A 19,318-nucleotide genomic window follows, 5' to 3' on the forward strand; every position below is an offset into this window, starting at 1 on the left:
TTAACAAAAACAAAAACCCACTATACAAAGATTAATTGTCAGCATTAAACAAAACAATTCAACATTTTTCTTTATTTTTTTTTTGAAAAATCATCATGTTTCAGCTGTCACTCTAAAAAAAGTTACTTTAGTTGTATTGAGTTATAATACAATATTTTATGTTTCACTTTTGTTATCAGAGTTTGGTTGGTGGTTTCACTTGAAAAGGAATCCAATTGATAGTTTGTTTTTAAAGCTAATGATAAATAAGTCTTAAAAAGAAATAGAGTTGTCAATTATTCGTGTTTTATTTTAATCGAATAAAATTTCATAATGATCGAGAAAATTTTAAAAATTAATCAATTATTCGAATAATTTAAGAAAATATATTTAAAACCAGAAATTGTTTAATAACAGAGACCAACAGCTGCGCTTAAACCTCCGAATTTGCCCATCATATCACAGGTTTTCGAGATATGTATCTTAGCCCACAGTTTTAAGTTACCCCGTTTTTCGCCAAATTCAAGACAGCGCGAATTCACATTATTCTATAATATTTGTAATGTTGTCTGAAAGTTCTACCTGAAAAGTTCTACCAATGCCTTCAAAATAAAATAAAGTTTTAACTTCTGTTATATCTTGTTCCTTCTTAGAGATATCTTAGATGACTATCGAATGACTCTCTTGCTGCAAATTTCATTCCGATCGGAAGATATCGATTTCAAAAGTTGGTTTACTTGACATTAAACCCCCCGTATATATAATTTATAATCTATTTTATTTTATTAAAACGCCTTAAAAACTTACTGACCTCAAAATTTCTTCATCCCGAATTCAGCTTTTTCATAAATTTTAAAGATATCTCAAAGAAGGAACAAGATATAACAGAAGTTAAAACTTTATTTTATTTTGAAGGCATTGGTAGAACTTTCAGACAACATTACAAATATTATAGAAAAATGTGAATTCTCGCCGTCTTGAATTTGGCGAAAAACGGGGTTACTTAAAATGTGTGTGGGTATATATATTTTCCTGAGCTTGAAACTTCTACTTATCAATAATGTTGATATCACGCTGTTATTAACATTGCACAGTGGTTTAAAAACTTTTTTTTGGAAATAATTCGGTATCTTGGGAACTATTGGAGATATTGTAACGAAATTTCACATGGTTTGAGCTGAGGTGTTTTCGAGTTAATTTACGTTTGTTCAGCTTCCTAATGTTCAGCGCTAATGGGGGCAAGTACGTAGCCCCTCAAAGTTGGTCACCTCGGGTCTCAAATTTTTTAAAAAAATCGCTAAAAATCCATTTATGATTCCTTGAGAAGATGTACAAAAAATACTCTTACAAGTGCAGCTTATCTCTAATAGTTGAAGAGATATTCAGGTTTATTGATTTATTTTTTTTTTAATTTTGCTCTAATTTTTGGCGGGCCAAAGTCGAAATTTATTTTTAAAATATAAGCTATTTTGGCAATAAAATTCTAAATAAAATAAAAGCAACTTGCTATCAGTTATCTCTTCCCTATAAAAAGTTATACGCATCCAAAGTTGGAACTTGTAAAAAGGATCGCATTTTTTACGTTTTTCCACAAAAAAGCCCATATATTTTTTCTTTTGTAGAAAAAAAATTTCTTCGGGACTATATATAATTTTTATATGATCCGGAAAGATAACTCAATGCAAAAGCGTGTAAATGAAGTCCCAAAATATCAATCCTCAATCATAGTGTTTTCAACAATATCAAATACTTATATTAAAAGCTTTTATTTACTCCTCAGAAGTTCCACAAACCTTGCCCCATTTCACAAGTTTGTACGTTTTTTCATATAATGAGTGCAAAATCTGTTACGCAAAAATTTCTGTTAAGTCAGTATGTGTTTGAATTCAAAAATTAAATTTGATATGTTAATAACATTTTGCATGAAATATATGTAAATTTGAGACCCGAGGTGACCAAATTTGAGGGGCTACGCACTGGTCCCCATTGGCCCAAGGACAAGCGTAAATCAACTCGAAAACACCTCAGCTCATACCATGTGAAATTTCGTAACAATATCTCCAATAGTTCCCAAAATACCGAATTATTTCCAAAAAAAAAAAGTTTCTAAACCACTGTGTATTGTTTATAAGTATAACAACATTAATCGTTAAAGCTACTAACATTAATATTAAAGCTCTAGAAATAGAATATTCTAGTTTTGTTCGTTAGATAATTTATGGAACTACTAGAAGATGGCACTGTGTATATAAATAGTAACAGCAAGTTGCAGTTAGTTAGTAGGTGCAGATAGACTTAACATCAACTGTATTACCAGTGTGGTTTTAAAGTGTATTAAAAGAGAGTGACTATTTAAATTGTTGTGCAAATTTAACTGATCGCTTTTATTTGCAATTTAAAGAATACGGTTTATTTAAAGTAAATAAACCACCATTTTTAAAAGGTAAAATGAAACAATATTGATTATTGTTTCATTGAGATAGTTTTGTCCTAATCTTTGTTTATAAAATTTTTTTTAAATTTTAACTTAAAAAATTAATTGATTCGATTAATCGACAATTATTGTTCGAATAAGTTTTTATTGTAAATTGAAATGTATAAAAATATATATTTTACTCGATTAATTGAATGATTAAAATTAATCTTAGTTAATTATAAGACTCATTATGAATGAGTACAAACTTAAAAGTTTTAAGAAATTATCCAATATTTTAAAGAAATATAAACAGATTCCTTAAACATTATTATAAGACTCAAAGTTACATTTTACAAAAAATTGTTTAAATAAAGTTTTTTCAAATTTCAAATTTAGTTTGTTCTTTGTTCATAAAAATATAATAATTTGTTAATTTATTAAATAGCTGGTAAACATTATTGCCCGTATTATTGTCATTATTTGGTTTTTATCTAATCTCGTATAAAAATGTCTAATAATGTTATATGACAGACAATTTGTCTACCTACAAATATACTCGTACAACAAAAAATATTCATTCAACATTTTATGTTTGTGGAAGTTTTTTTTTTTATTTTCTTCATTTGTTGTTGTCAATACGATCTTTATTGCTGCATGAAAATGCAAGAATTTTGTTGAATTTTTAAGCAGATGTTGGGTGGGGGATTGGCCAGATGGAATATTTTGCTTAATGTTGCTAGTCGTTTTATGACTATAACTATATAGTAAAATGTAGTGTATTGCTTACTTGTGTTTTTTTTATGTATTGTTGGCATCTGAAAAAAATGTTATGTATTTAATAATGGAAAAATAATTGAAAATAAAATTTGTAGTTTGATGTAATATAAAACAAATAAAATTAAGGTTTAAGATATTTACAGACGACAATACTGAGTATTAATATTTATCAAAAATATTAAGTAGCATAATATAATTTCATAGTCTAAACAAATATTATATTAAATTAAACTATAAAGTTTTATAATTTAAATTTGTATTTGCTTTGCATTCAAAGGGGATTCCATATTATCGTGTTACTCATTAAATGTAACATTGTTTTCAATATGATTTCTATTCTAAATAAAATTTAAATTGCCATGTTACAATAAAAATCTAATAAAATCAAATGAATTCTTATCACTACTAGTATCACAAAAAAGTAGTTTTAATTTCCAACTACATACAATTTGAACACATTAATTGCAAAACAAATTTAATTACACTACTTAATTATTATTTTATTGTTTTGTAATACAATTTATTTCGAGTTCTATAAAAGATAATCAATTAAATTTCATTTTGATTCTAATTTTAACTCATATGAAATGTGTTAAAAATTTCGATTCACACACTTAAATAATCAATATTAAACTTAGTTGTTATTTTTAAAAAAATCATTTAAAAAATTCCATATGGAAAATACAAAGATTAAAACTAAGGATCTTTACACTGTTTCACAGCGCAGCATTTTCTGTGATAATTGTTGCTGTCAGTTAGTTGTCTGTAAACAATAATAATTATTATTGTTGCTGCCAAACCACAGATAACCCACAATCCATAGTCTATTTATTAAAATATAATTAATTTTAAACACAATCACTGCAATTATGAATAAAAAATAATAAATAAATATGAATAAATATTTATAATACGAATGATTTAATATTTTTTGCAAAACTACACACACTATTTACATACATATGTGTTTGTTGTTGTTTTTATTCTCCTTTGTTTTGTTTACTTTCGCTGTCCATCCATCCACACATTGTGTAAACACACACCCTCATGACAACTGTAATAGTTGTAATGACAAGTTTGACAAATGATTTTTTAAGTGTAGCAGATCTACACTAACAGAAACAAAGTGTTAGAATTAGCATTTTAATGTATTTTATATTTGGGGTGTTTTTCTAAACTGCAGTAATTAAATAAAACAAATTAAATTTATGCATTTTATGAATAAATCGTTAGCTTAATATGTAAATGTGTTAAGGCCACATTTTTATAAAAAAAAACTAAGAATATGAAAAACTATATCGTTTACATAAACAAACATAAATCGTTTAACAGAGTTAAATCAATAAAAATAATGATGTAATCAATAAAAATAATGATAATGATGAATAATGTAAAATAATTAATAGTTAATGAGCTAACTCCCAAAAAGAACTTATTAGTCACTAACTTACTTATTTTAAACTGTGTATAGATGTCATTATAGAAAATACTCGATTAACAGATTGAAAAATATTAAAACCTAAAGATTTTATCAGGTTTTGTAGCTCAATACAATGGAAACTTTTCCAAATACATATTCAAATAATAGGTCAAAATGCTAAATTATTCTTAAGAAATTTGAATATTATAATAATAATATAATAATAAACAATTTACAAAGCCTTCATTATTATGGTATTGACAAAACAATGGAAACTTAGGTTTGACTTTTTGCAAAATTGTCTAACCATTTATTTATTCAGTGTATGAATACATTACATCGTTTAAAATGGATCTGTATCCGATTCCAGTCGTCATAAAAGATATGAGGGTTTTTAATTTCCTGGCATTTTTTGAATTGAACAAAATTTACTTAAGCCTTCTTGTAACATATTTGAATTGAAGAAAAATTTAATTCAAACAGATGTAAATTTTACATCTGTTTTTTTTGTTACAATTTTCGTTACAACCTCCAACGTTATTTGTAACAAAAAAACAACGAAAATTTTAACAAAAAAACATGTAAAATTTACACTCAAAATTCAAATTTTGTGAAAATGAGCGAATTCACTTAACTCTGAATAAATTCGAAAAGAATCCATCGATTTTTATGATCGATATCTTATTTTGTTCCTATTACATGTGGCTTTGCGATAATGCAATAAGTTTGAATTTTGTGAGAACCCACGAATGTGAACTGAATGGTATTTTTATACCCTTCACCATGAGTGGCAAGGGTATATATAAGTTTGTCATTCCGTTTGTAATTTCCACATTTTTCATTTGCGACCCCATAAAGTATATATATTCTGGATCGTTATAGATAGCGGAATCGATATAGCCATGTCCGTCTGTGTGTTGAAATCAACTTTCCGAAGCCCCCAAATAACTTACATACACGATTCATACATCAATATCTCCGAAATTCTTCCGGCTCCGTCGAGAAAATCGGTCCACAAATGGCTGAGATATAAGGAAAAAACTAGGACAACTTCGATTTTTGACCTATATCTGGATTACTAAGTCATTAATATAGACAATATGGATATCTAATGATAGATATTTCAATGACCTTTGCAACGACGTATATAAGACCATAGTAAGTTGGACATACAATGGGTCAGAATCGGAAAAAAATATTTTTTAACCCGAATTTTTTTTTCATCAAAATTTTTTTTTTTTGTCATAAATTCTTTTTCCAAAAAAATTAATTAAAGAAATTTAAAAAAAAAATTTGAAAAAACTTTTTTTAAAAAAAATTAAAAAACAATTGGAAAAAAAAAAATTGATTTTGTTTAAATAAAAATATTTAAAAAAAATATATTTTTAAGTATAATTTGGTGAAGGGTATATAAGATTCGGCACAGCCGAATATAGCTCTCTTACTTGTTTATTATAAAAAATCGATTTTTGCTTGAAAATATAAGTGATCAAAGATGATCGTCCTTTTTTCCATTTGGACCATTATTTAGCGACATATAGCAACGTTTATGTTTCAGTTAATTTTCAAAATCAAATTTGAAAAATCGATTTTGGGTTGAATATAGAGTAGTACAGAGTGCCGTCGTTTTTGCATTTGGATTACTACAACTTATAGCCACATTTATCTTTCAGTTCATTTTAACTTTACTACGGGATAGCTAGTACAAGGGAGATATGGTTTTTTGAAATCATTTTAAAATTTCAAAGAAAATTGGAATTTTTAATAAAGATTCTTATTTTTTTTGTATATGAATCTTAAATTCCATTATTCTGTTTGTTTTTGAAACAATATTATTACACTATTTTGCTAATCTACCATAAACTATTAAAACTCAACCATATTTTTAATTATTTGTTTGTTTTTAAAATAATTTTTCATGTATTTAAAGAAATATTAGCGCAACAATAAACTCAAGTATTTTTCACACTCTTCACACAAGCAATTTAATTATGTTTTGTTATTTTTTTTTTGTTGCAAAATTAAATAACAAGTTTATTAATCAATTGGATTTAGATGAATGAAGTCAATAAATTGTAGATCAAATAAACAAAAAAAAATAACTAAATTTTAATTGTTCCAGGCGTGTAGTGAGTGAGAAGTTCATCAGTGTAATTATAGCTTTGGAAATGAGGAAATCAAATTGATTGAATTGATTCTTTGAGTGCGTCAGTAGGAAATGGAAAATATTATTAGTAGATTTAAGAATTTGTTTTATATCCTAATTTGGTAATAACTTTACAGCGAAACATTTTTGTATTTATAATTTGTATTTGAAATTGTTACATTTAGTCATGTATAAAACCAGTTTAAAATGTTACTCATTTTCAATGCATTATTTAGTGTACTTAAATTATTGAAGTCGTTCTACTGAGGGATCTGAGCTAGAAAAGGTTATTCAGTTTATTGAGCTATTAATCCCGATTACGCCCATTTAACTAAATATATATTTGGCCTAAAACGATCAGTATAATATAATTATAATGTAAATACTACTGAAATATTGTAGTACAAATATCGTAGGTCTTTAAATTCTGTTTACAACCTGCTAGTTTTGTTCTTCTGACCAAATAATTGAAAAACTCGGGAGTATTATGGCCTTTGTATTTCCAATAGAATTTTTATTTTAAACTACTCATGAACAACACAAGGCAAAACTGTTCTATTTTATTATCACTTCTGCTCTGTTCTATTTGCTAGTTTCGCTTGAATTAACTACACTCATTGGAATGTTTTCAATACTAAAAATTTCACCATAAAATTATGTCATTGACCACCAAATAAAATAGATTCTTTGAAATGTGTTCCTTAGTGGTATTTTATGTTTATTTACGTAACCCATATGTTTTGCATTATTAATGCTTTAATAAGTATTTCTGTTTCTATTCTAAGAAATTAATATGTATTAAAATAAATACACATTTTAATAATAAATAGAAACTTACGCTACTTTCAATAGACAGCACATGGCGTTAGCTTAGTGTGAGTCCCATTTTATCCCCTGTCTATACTTGACAAATATTTATCATAACAATTAATGACATTTTATTTTATCATAACAAAGTAATAATACTAATAAATGGAGACTATATCCAGTTAATTTTTATCTTGACAACCATTTTAACGTTTATCATGATACAAATTTATCAGGTATAGACAGGGGGTTATACATTTTAAAGAAGAGAAAGAGAAAACGTTATAAAATCCTATGTTTTAAATATTTTTTAAATCTGTTCGTTTAGTGTTTATGACAGTTCTAGTAGAATATCTCGAACTAAGCAGTGATTCAATTGATTACAATGAGACTATCTGATAGCCGGTCTAAAGTAGTGAATGCATTGGATTCACCTTCCGCTAACATAGAGTCAGTTATCATACTAGCTACCTAACTGGTTACTTGTTCAGCAACATAACTACTTATTTTAACATGTACGGGTGCTAATTGACCTCAAATAGTCAGTTAAAAAGACTTCTCATAGACAGTCCAATAACCGATTGCTTGTAAACTAACCTTCCTCCGACAACTCTCCAATAGATTGCCTCTGGTGGTTAAAAGTAAAGTACAAAATAAACATTTAAAAATACTACACTCTAGGTTACTTAGAGACACTTAAGTGACAATTGACTTCACGTTAGATTACCTGAGATTTATAAAGTAACCAATTAACTTCTCAATACAAAGAGCACATACGTGTCAAATGACCCAAAATATATGAATTAGAGTCAGTCCATTGAGCAGACATTTATGACAATTACTGTCTATAAGGGATACATTGACTTGCTTAACTGCTGGGTTTTTAAGCATTAAAGATTAACAAAAATACATTTCTAGAATGTGGTTATACTTCTTAGCATTGGCTAAACAATGGAAACTTTTAAACTTCTACAAGTAAGAAGACGAAAACGAAATAATAAACGATTTTAGTGTTGGATCTGTCAAAATCTATATATGATAAATATTCAATTCAATAAAATTTCGTGAAACAGTTACTTTAAAAACTCAACATTTGGGAGGAATACCTCGAAAAACTAATACAACACAAGATAATTTAATAGTAAGGAAGTTTAAATGACGCTGGAGGCTTGGGTACTACCTATTATATCTAAAAAAAATCCAACTGCTAGTATACAATTTGCCAAACAACATTTAAACTTGTCGAGACAGAAATGGAATACTGTTCCCTTCGGATGAATCCAAATACAATTTAAGATGCAGTGATGGAAGAACATTTGTAAGACTGCCAAGGCTGAAGAGACAAGACCCCAATTCATATTGTTACGAATTTGCACTAGCGATTTGAATTTAACGGTCGGTAGCAACTGTTAGCAACATTCATCGTGTTTATAAACATTTCCATCAGTAGTAACTGCTACAATGTTGATAGCATGCGGTTGCTAGCATTGTTTGAAAGTATGACAATACTGAATGTTTAAGCTGAGAACATTAACTTCGAAAGCTCTAGAATTCGAATATAGTAGTTGCCCGTTAAAATCATTGTAGAAGATTCACGAAAGATGGCGTGTGTATAAATAGTGGCAGAGGTTGCAGTCGTGAATGAGTCTAATTTGAAGAATCGTTAAGTAAAGACATCGACTGTGTGGATTCTGCGAATTTATAAAAGTGTATAAAAACAGTGACTATTTAATTCTGTTGTTGTGGTACATTTGAATAAATAAAGTGTTATTACAATTTTAAACTACTAAACTGCTTTTATTTGCAATCAAAAGTATCCGGTTTATTTAAAGGAAATAAACCACCATTTTTAAAAGGTAAAAACGTAACAATATCATAAAAAATACTAAGACTAGAATCGGATACATTTTAATTTTAAACGATATTATGTAACCATACGCTGAAGAACTTATGCCTCTTGTTTGGAGTTTCCAGCACGATAATGACCCCAAACACACCTCTAGTGCTTACAATCCAGTCAGGTACGTGTTTTGAAGTGGCCTGCCCAATCGCCCATAAAGAATTTAATGAAAATTTAGATCGCCAAATACGGAGTCAAAAGGAAGCTTTATCAGAGATGATTGAATCTTCAAATGATTCAATAAATAGTCGCTGTGAAACAGTAATTAAAACAAGGGCTATCCAACAGAATACTGAGTTGCTAAAGGATCCAAGGCAATTCGTCTATAAATGAAACCAAAGCAATTAAATTAAATACAAATTTCTTAAGAGTTGTTTTAGATTTGGAAATATTTTTGAATTTTTCGAAAAGTTTTAATTTTTAAAACGATCTAGCTATGTTCGTCCTACTGTCTGTTGAAGGCACGTTTGAACCTAGAGAGAAGGATCTAGGGAGATGAAATGTGCGCCAATTACTCTCCGTTGTCCAGAAATGTTTGGTACTGAACCAACGATGGACACTAAGCTAATGATCTTGAATTTGGTACAATAAATAAAAGAGGACGTTAGTGATTTTGTCCAAATCTGTCGAATACCACGAAGTATTGGAATTAATATTCGGAATGTATTAAATTTATTTGTAATATTCATTCCGGAATGGGTGTTATACGCCATGAATGTGAAAAGTATAATAAAGAAATAATGTCATGAGTAAAGTAAAGTAAATGTAAGAAAAGATAAATCACGGTTTATTGTTGGTGTTTTGTTTAAGCTTTGATATTTTTACAAATAAAGCTTGAGTGACTGTAATTCTCAAACACTCTATAGTTTTATTTGTATAATATCTTTAGTTTTTCTAAAGCCTTTTGGGAAAAGGTTTCCTGGTGATCTGGCCTAAGCAACCAGTGAAATGCGCATAGGAACTAGCTTATTCCCCAACAATAAATTTCAGTGAATTTATCAAATTAAAAATTGGGAATTTAGCATAAAACAATTTTACTAAAAAGTCTGTTTTTATTAACAAACACAAACTGCTAAGCTTTATGCTTGTAGGCAGATAAACCCAAAGTCTCTGGTGGGAGTCGAACCCTCAACTCTCTGATTGATAGTCTATCGGGACACTCATTTGTAAAATATATAATAATTTTATTAACATTTTAACCATTTAAAGTTAAAACTATTTTGTCAATATAATGTTTATTATAAACTTAATAAATTCTTTACAAAATTTTGTTGTAGTACAAACAAAATCTTAAACCTACAATGCCTGGAATTCTACTTTAAAAGCAAATACTAATTTTTAAAAAATATTAAACAAAATTCTAAAGGCAAAATATATTAATTATCTTAAGATTAAAATTATTTATATTTATTTTAAAATGGGGGTAAATTTTAAAACATACAAACATATAAACGAAAAACTTTTAATTTTTTTTGTATTTTAGAAAAAATATTAAAAATATATATAAAGTTGGGCAATTGGCCAGAAATTCGCATTTAGTTTTTTTTTGATTGTTTAAACACAATTTTATTTTTGTTTTAAAACAAACAATTAAAAAATGTTAAATAAAATAATAATTATTGCGGATAAAACGTCAAAAATTTTGACATTTATTTAACATTTTCACATTTATTACACAATATTTAAGTGCATATGTATATCTGTTTTGTTTTTTATTCACTTTGATCACTTTAATTGTTCTTTTTAAAAAAATATATTTAATTGTATTTCTTTTGGAATTTATGCTGATCTGTTTAATTTTAAATAAAATGTTAAAATATTTTCTAGATTAAATTTTTTATGTTTGCTACAAAAATTTAAGTGAAACATTTCGCATCTTGTGTCAATCAAAATGTCAACAGTCTGTTTTGATTAAAAGTGAAAAATTTTAATTAATTAAGAAATGTATAGAGAAATATGTAGCTAATTAAATTTGAAAGATTCCAGAACTTTCCGTATACAAATAAGAAGATTAAATCCAAACTGTTTGATGTCAGTATGACTGTTTAATTCCAAATCATTTAAAGTTGATATAATGTTTTCGGAACTATAATGGAAATAGTTTCAATATTAGTATATTAAATATTAGATTTTTTGAATCTTTTCTTAAAGTTCTCTTTTTATTAAATAAATCGCTCATTTGTTGCAACAACGTCATAACTCAAAATCCGGGTGTTTTGAACTGAGTAATTTAAAATATGCGCCGTTCTTTAGTCTTTCATATAGTTTTGTATGAGAGTGTTTTTTTGTTGTAAACGTCAAAAAGAAAATTCATGTTTTCTCGTATATTTGACAAGTAAAAATTTGGGATAAATACAGATTAGAAAGGTATTAGTATCTACTTTTTAAATCAGGTTTTATTTCAGAAATCCCATGATTTGTTGAACATTTATTTAAGAAATAGTAAAATGTCATAAAATATTCAAAGTCGTTTTTCTCGAAACGACTTTTTTTGAATTATGACGTTGTTGCAGCAAATGAGCGATATGTGTGTACATATGTATTTAACATTTTCATCATATGACAAAAATGTCTTGAATAGCCTCAAAATCATACTATTCACCCTACTTATTTGATAATTATTTTTGTCACAAATTCAACATGTGTGTATTGCAAAAAATTAAAAAAAAGAACACTAAAAAACAAATTCTTTATAACGCGTGGTCTGCGGAAATTTAAATTAACTCAAATATTTATGTAGCAACAATCAACCAACCACTCTTTTCACAATTAAACAAATTTTTACTCGAACAAGCCCCACCATTGTTTTCTTTGGCATTTGTGCAACATTTAATTAAGCAATTGTTGTTGTTGGTTTATTTTTAAATAATCAAAACCAGCAAAAATAAATTCAATTTTTTAAGATTGATTTTTTTTAACTAAAATTATTCATGAGAAAAAAAGGTCACAATTTTGAGGCATTAATAAGTGTTTACGTCTGTTAATATATTATTTAAATGTTTTTATGTTTTTTTTTTTGTTATTTATACTTTGCACTTTTATTTTTTATTATTTTTTTATTTTTTTTTAAAAAAATTTAAAATTCAAGTGCAAGGTTTTTCTTTATGTTTTGAACTGAACGAAAAAAAAAAGTTCTTTGGCCGCATAAAAATTATAACACTTGTGCTGTGCACTGTGTTGTAAATCATGTTAATTTGTGTTTAGGGCTGCCATATGATAAGTTTGTGTGACATAATCAACTTGGGAAAAATAATATTTAAAAATTTATTGTATGAAATTAAAATTGAAAAAAAATTATTGGTTGTAAGACTTAAAAGATTGTGTAAAACTCAACTCAAGCTGCACAAATCTGGCCAGACCATCACAGGGAACATATACCAAACACAACTGCTTCTTTTGAAGCCGGCATTGGCCGAAAAATGCCCAGAATATGCGGACAGACATTAAACCGTAATATTTAATCATGACAACGCTCGGCCACATGTTGCAGTACCTGTTAAAAATTATTTATAATGAAGTGGTTCGAAAGTTTTGTTTCATCCGCTTTATAGTTCAGACCGTGCCCCGTCCGACTACTATTTGCTTTGATCGATGCAGAAGGCTTTCTCTGGGATACGTTTCACTTTGAAAGAGAGTATCCGCAAAACATTTATTAGGTCTTTTCTTAAAGGAAAGATCTAATTAATATCTTTCTTTTGAGCAAAAAACGGCAAATTTTGAAAAAAAAAGTAAAAGTTTTTTAAATTTTATTTTTCAAAAGATTGAAGAAATTGCTATCTAAACTATTTGGAATAAATTTAGCTAAGAACAATATGTAATAAGTTACAGGGATGAGAAAAATAAAACACCTGTTTGGCCAAAATGTAAAATTTTTACACCCTTTAACTCAGAGAGTTCTCGACCGATCTTGTTGAAAAATTGTATCTGAATTATCGGCAGACATCGGTTTCAAAAGTTGGGTCATTTGAGATGAAATTCCCCATATACATATGGTGGGATCGCAAATAAATATTGGACAAATTATCACTTATGGTGATGTAAATACAAATAATTCCAATTAAGTTTGACTTTGACAAATATTTTACGATTTTAATGATAACTCTATCAAATCCGTACAAGTTTGCGCAAACTGTATTATACTATCGAGACTTTGTAAAATTGAAATTAGTGAAGTGAAACAAATTCAATATTGTTAAAACTCAGAGAGTAGACATAGAGCGGAAACTCTCCTGTCAAAGACCTAACTCAGTTGTCAAAAACCTAAGTGGTGAGAACGTATTAGTAGAAAAAACTATGTGAAAACAAAAACAACACTCGTATGTGTGATTATTTTGAGTAATTTTTTTGTTTGAGTTTTTTTCTAGTTTCCGCTCTAGGTTTCTCTATGTTAAAACTATTTTAAAAATTATAAAAGATTTTAATAAAAATTAACCAACAATTTTTTTAAACAAAACTTGCAAATGTTGGGAAAGATTAGTTTTTACGGAAACTAAGAAACAAGTACTATTTAGAGGATGAAAGCATCTTTGATTTTAATTCTCGTATTCTTATTATTGTTCCAAACAAATACGTTTATGATTCTATTTTAAGCTCTTTGGAAATACATATGTATTTCCAATGTAATGGCCTGTGCTGATACATTTCAAGTATCCAATTCACTTGCCCCACATCTTAAAAATATCCCTTTCATTGGTTACCCTTTTTGTGTTTTTTCTAATGGTTTAATTTTCTTCTACATATTTTGTTTGCAAAATATTTTCACTTTCTAATAAAAGATTTCAATTTCGCTGATGCATTAAGAATGTAAATTTTGGCAAACATTTTTAAATTGAAATTCTAAATAAAAATAAAAATCGAAACCAAATAAAAGTCACACACTAACATTTTTTGTTATGGTATTTTTTCTAATGCACGTAATAGCAACCGACTGATTAGGAACTAAAGCATTTAATTTGAGTGTTAAATAAGTATTTTATATAATTTAATTGAAACTAAAAGCTATAATATGCCAACAACGAAAGACATTTCAAATGTATTAATGTATGAAGTTGTATAACAACCTGATAGTTCATTGAACTGATACGCTCTGAGAACGAAGACGTTATGGAATTGTTGACGGCGGCTTAGTTGATGATAGCGCCTAAATAAAGAAGATCGCCATGAAATGATTATCAACAATTTCAATAGGGGTTTTCCTCGATCAAAACTAATCTTATGGTTCAATAATATTCAAACCTGTACTTTGAAGACAAGCGATTTATAGTCGTTTGGCACACTTTAACCCTCTAACCCGCAAACTTTAAAAAGCTAAAAAATAGTTGTCGAATAATTTTTTTTAGGATAATTATGACCCAATAATCTCAGAACAGCCATCAGAAACTAATTTGCAAATTATGTTTAGGAACCAGGTGCAAAAAGGTGAAAAGTGCCTCAGGGCATTGAACTTCCCCACTATGATAGTGTATACAAAATAAACGTAAACTAATGACACTTTAAACGGTTCAAATACAATGAATTTAATAAATAATACTTACTAGTTACCTTTTAACCCACTCTCAATAATTTTGACTGGTGAATTTAACATAGGGAAAACTCATGACACTAAATATTCTTCTTAAAATAATTGAAACCGATTTATTGACAAATAAATAGTATCAAATTTATTTGCAATAACTTCTACTTTATTTCAACTTGTTCACTTGTTTTGAAAAAATCAACCAGAAGTAAAATATATGTATTTAAATTATTTTAAAACAAAAAGTTACATTACACACCAATCTATGAAATATACCCTTTAAAGCATTAAAAATTCTAATTGAAGTCAGATTAACACATGTTCCAAATTAAGCCACTCTCCCCTAACATGTTGAATTAGTTATTTGAAACTTATTATTTTAAATTTCAAATAAACAAATTTATTAATAACATAACGTAACTACAAACTAACATTAGACTAATTCCATCAATTTAACAAATACTTATTTTAATGATTGCATTTTTGTTTTTATTTCTAGCCTGTCTTTGTCTAACTGTCTCATCAGCAAGTGCCTCTGAAGAGCACTGGGGTTATCCAGATTATAGCAAAAATGAAGGTAATAACATTCATATTTATTACAATATAAAATACAAGTAGTATTATTACTATTACTATTTCTATTTCTATTATTATGAAAAAGTGTGCAAATAAACTTTTGCTACTTTAAACGCTCGCCAACACGTATGGAATATACGTGTTGGCGAGCAGTCTCACTCACACTTAATGAAAATTCATGTCAAGAAAATTGCACAGTGTTTTAGATTAATTGAAAAATACGACAACATTTTAAATTAAAATAAATGTTGAAATTAGAGGTAAATTGTTGATATTAAATTGAAAGAATTATGGCAAATTTTGTGTTATAAAACCTACGCAGTTTTAGTTTAAATTGTAATTTATATTTTAGCAAACAAAAATGTTTTCTTCAATGTCTTAGGTTTAATAAATATAGAGGATTTCATACCAAGTGAACCAAATTTTGAAATCGATGTCTTTCGTTCTATTGGATATTAATTCAAACACAATTTTTCAACAAGATCGGTCGAAATTTTGGGCAAGCAGGTGTAACTTATTACCTATTGTTCTTAGCAAAATCTGTCCCACATATTTTAGATAGCTTTCTTCAATCTTTCGAAAAAAAAAATGAAAAGTAAAAAAAAATGTTAATATTTTTTTTCCGGAAATCAAAATCTGTTTTGACTTTTTTTTCAAAATGGGCCCTTCTTTTTTTCTCTCAAAAGTAAGCTTAGATATTTTCCTTGAAGATCTCTTTGGTCACTTAGTGGAGTGCAAGTTGGATATCTATCAAAATAAATGTTTTGTAACTCAAAACATAAAATTTTTTACTTTTTTTTGCAAGATCAAAAACTTTGTTGACATTTTTTTCGAAATGGACCCCTTTTTATAGCCTACACCACCATAGCGGGGAGGGTATAATGCGTTTGTGCATTAGTCTAACACCCACCTTAAAGTATACCGATCGACTTAAAATCACTTTCTGAATCGATTAAACGATGTCCGTCCGTCTGACTGGCTGTCCATGTAAACCTTGTGCGCAGAGTACAAATCGCAATTTTGAACATATTTCGATCAAATTTGGTACATATTATTTTTTCGGTACAAGGACCAAGCCAATTGAAACTGGCTGAAATCGGTCCATTATTTCACCTAGCCCCCATACAAATGTCCTTCCGAAATTGGACTTTATCGGTCATAAATATTTAATTTATACATGTATGTCCACAAATTTCGCTCAAAATAAGTTTTATATATACAAAATTCATGTCACCAAATTTTGTTACGATCGGTCCATAATTAGTCATAGCTCCCATATAGATCCGCTTCAGCAAATCACTTTAACGTGTATAAATCGCTTAAAAATGTTGGTATACACACAAAATTCAACATAGTTAACTTTAATATAGACATAAATCACATGGTAATCGGTCCATAATTGGTCATAGCTCCCATATAAGGTCCACTTCCGAAAATCACTCAAAAATATAAATTATTGAAATTTTAAAAGAAAAATGTTTTTGCTCTTTTACTTAGTGTAGGGTATTACATGGTCGGGTTTGACCGACTATACTTTCTTACTTGTTTAATTTTTTTTTTTGCTCAAATGAAAGCTTAGATTTTTTCTTTGAAGACCTTTTTGATCGCTTAGTAGGATGCGAGTGGGATATCTATCAATATAAATATTTTGTAACTGAAGATTTTTTATTTTTTTTTTATTTTTTGGCAAAATCTAACTTTTTTCCAAAATTTTTTTAAAAAAAATTTCCGTTCAAAAGAAAGCTTATGTCTTTTTCTCTAAGACCTATTTGGTCGCTTAGTGGGATGCGAGTGGGATGGTGTCTATTCGGTTGAATGGCCGTGCTTCACATACGATCTCTTTCGCTTCGGGCTATCGTAAGGATCCATTTTTCATCGCAAGTAATGAATCGGCGCAAAAATGATTTTCTTTTATAGCGTTCGCGTACCATTTCGAACATGCAAAATCGTCTTTCAAGGTCTCTCGGCTTTAATTGGTATGATACCGAATTCCCCTGCTTTTGGATGAATCCTGCTGCTCGCAAGCGTCTGGAAATTGCAGCTTGAGTAGCTCCCAATGATTTTGCAAGCTCTTGTTGAGTTTGACAACAATCTTCATGAATTAATGTCTCCAATTCTTGGTCTTCAAAAGTTTTTGGATGACCATGGCGATCTTTGTCTTCCGTGTCAAAATCACCACTTCTGAACCGATCAAACGTTGAAACCGATGGAACACATTTACCATAAGTTTTGGTGATCAATCGGTGTGCTTCAGCGTCACTTTTTTTTTTCAAATTACACAGGCTATGACGTTGTGTTGGCACAAACTTTTTTTAATATTTACTGGGAATGAATGTCTTACGTTGCATAAATTAACCAGTTAAGGAACTAGTCACGTAATTGACAGACTTAATTTTGACCAAGATAATTTTCAAAACTTGTTCTATAACTAGTTGTCAGAACTGGTTTCAGACCAGTTCTATGATCACTTATTAGTTCCGAAACAACTTTTTGGTATATAATTGAATAATGTGTGATTGTTTCGATAAGCCTCCCTAGAACTAGTTCAGAGAGCGACTATTTAAAATAAAATCAGAGATTAATTAATTGGTTCTAGAACCTTTTAGATAACTTGTGGTTATTTCCCGGGAATGACAAAAAAATCCGGAAAACTACTCACAACAAGTAAATAAGAAATGGTCAGTTCAACTTCCATATTTAAACGAGAGTTTGAAAATAATTCTTTATCTTTATATTGGGTTGCATCCAGTTAAGGAACTAGTCACGTAATTGACTCTTTGTATACATTGAACTACCAAACAGACTGTTTGTAATCTACATATGTAGATCAGTGATTGGTATAAAGACAACATGGAAATGCATATTTTCATTATTTCTCTGCTATTAATATTGATTTTTGTTTCTTTTTTATAATTTGTTGACATATAAATAACAGATCATGTTTACCCCTGGCAGTTATGCGGGCCGATCACTGATGTAGATTCAAAGCTAATTCAGTTATCAGCGATGACCATATATCATCGATAAAATAGTTCGGTGACAGTTGTTGTTGAAACTATTCTACTTTTGTTAAGAGTTTATTCTAAGGAATAAACTTTCGATTAATATTGCTGTCACTGAGTTGAGTGAGACTCTGGTCGTTCCGAAGCATTGTAGTGGAACAGTCACACAAAATCTGTACTTAAGTCAAAATATTAAACTTTAAAATTTTTAGATTTATGGTTTATTTATTCGGGGTTGTCACAGAATCCGATTATTGTCGGAATCGGAAAAAGTACATTTGTCTAGATTTCATAAGACAAATGTACCTTTTTGTCGTTTTCAAAACCGATTCCGACAATTATTGGATTCTATGACAACCACGATTATTATATCTATTTTTAAAATCTACTTTCAAAACACTGTGCCAACCCTTATGAAGACAAATCGAGTTGTTTTTGTGTGTTAAAAGTGTCACGATTTGTTTGCAAAACCTAAAAAATCATTCATTTACTTTTAAAAAGAATTTAGTAGTTAAATACATTAATGATTGCAATCACTTTAATTTACAAAGCACACAAATTTATTAAAATTAACAAAATGACAATTGCTTGCTGTTCTATTCATTTGTAGAATTTCCACATTGGGGTGGCATGTGCGACAAAGGTAAACGACAATCGCCTATTAATTTGAGTTTAAGAGGAGCCGTCAAGGGAGTTTATGACAAATTAGAGGGTGAAAATTATGATAAGACCATAACACAAGCAGCCTTGGTCAATACTGGTCATTCGGGTAAGTTGGCA

At 28.5% G+C, this 19,318-nt stretch overlaps 1 protein-coding gene across 2 annotated transcripts in view; it reads left to right on the plus strand.

Annotated features, from left to right (window-relative positions):
• CAH7 (Carbonic anhydrase 7) overlaps positions 1 to 19,318 on the plus strand; it is a 29,713-nt gene that overhangs the window by 8,861 nt on the left and 1,534 nt on the right. The window contains exons 2-3 of one of the 2 annotated variants that reach the window (XM_065516217.1): positions 15,460 to 15,537; positions 19,149 to 19,307. In XM_065516217.1, coding sequence (XP_065372289.1) covers positions 15,460 to 15,537; positions 19,149 to 19,307 — 237 coding nt within the window. Of the gene's footprint in view, positions 1 to 15,431; positions 15,538 to 19,148; positions 19,308 to 19,318 lie in introns of those variants that run through there. The other variant, XM_065516218.1, reaches the window with a different exon arrangement.

Source organism: Calliphora vicina, chromosome 1 (genome assembly GCF_958450345.1).
Source record: "Calliphora vicina chromosome 1, idCalVici1.1, whole genome shotgun sequence".
Classification (NCBI taxonomy): Eukaryota; Metazoa; Arthropoda; class Insecta; order Diptera; family Calliphoridae; genus Calliphora; species Calliphora vicina.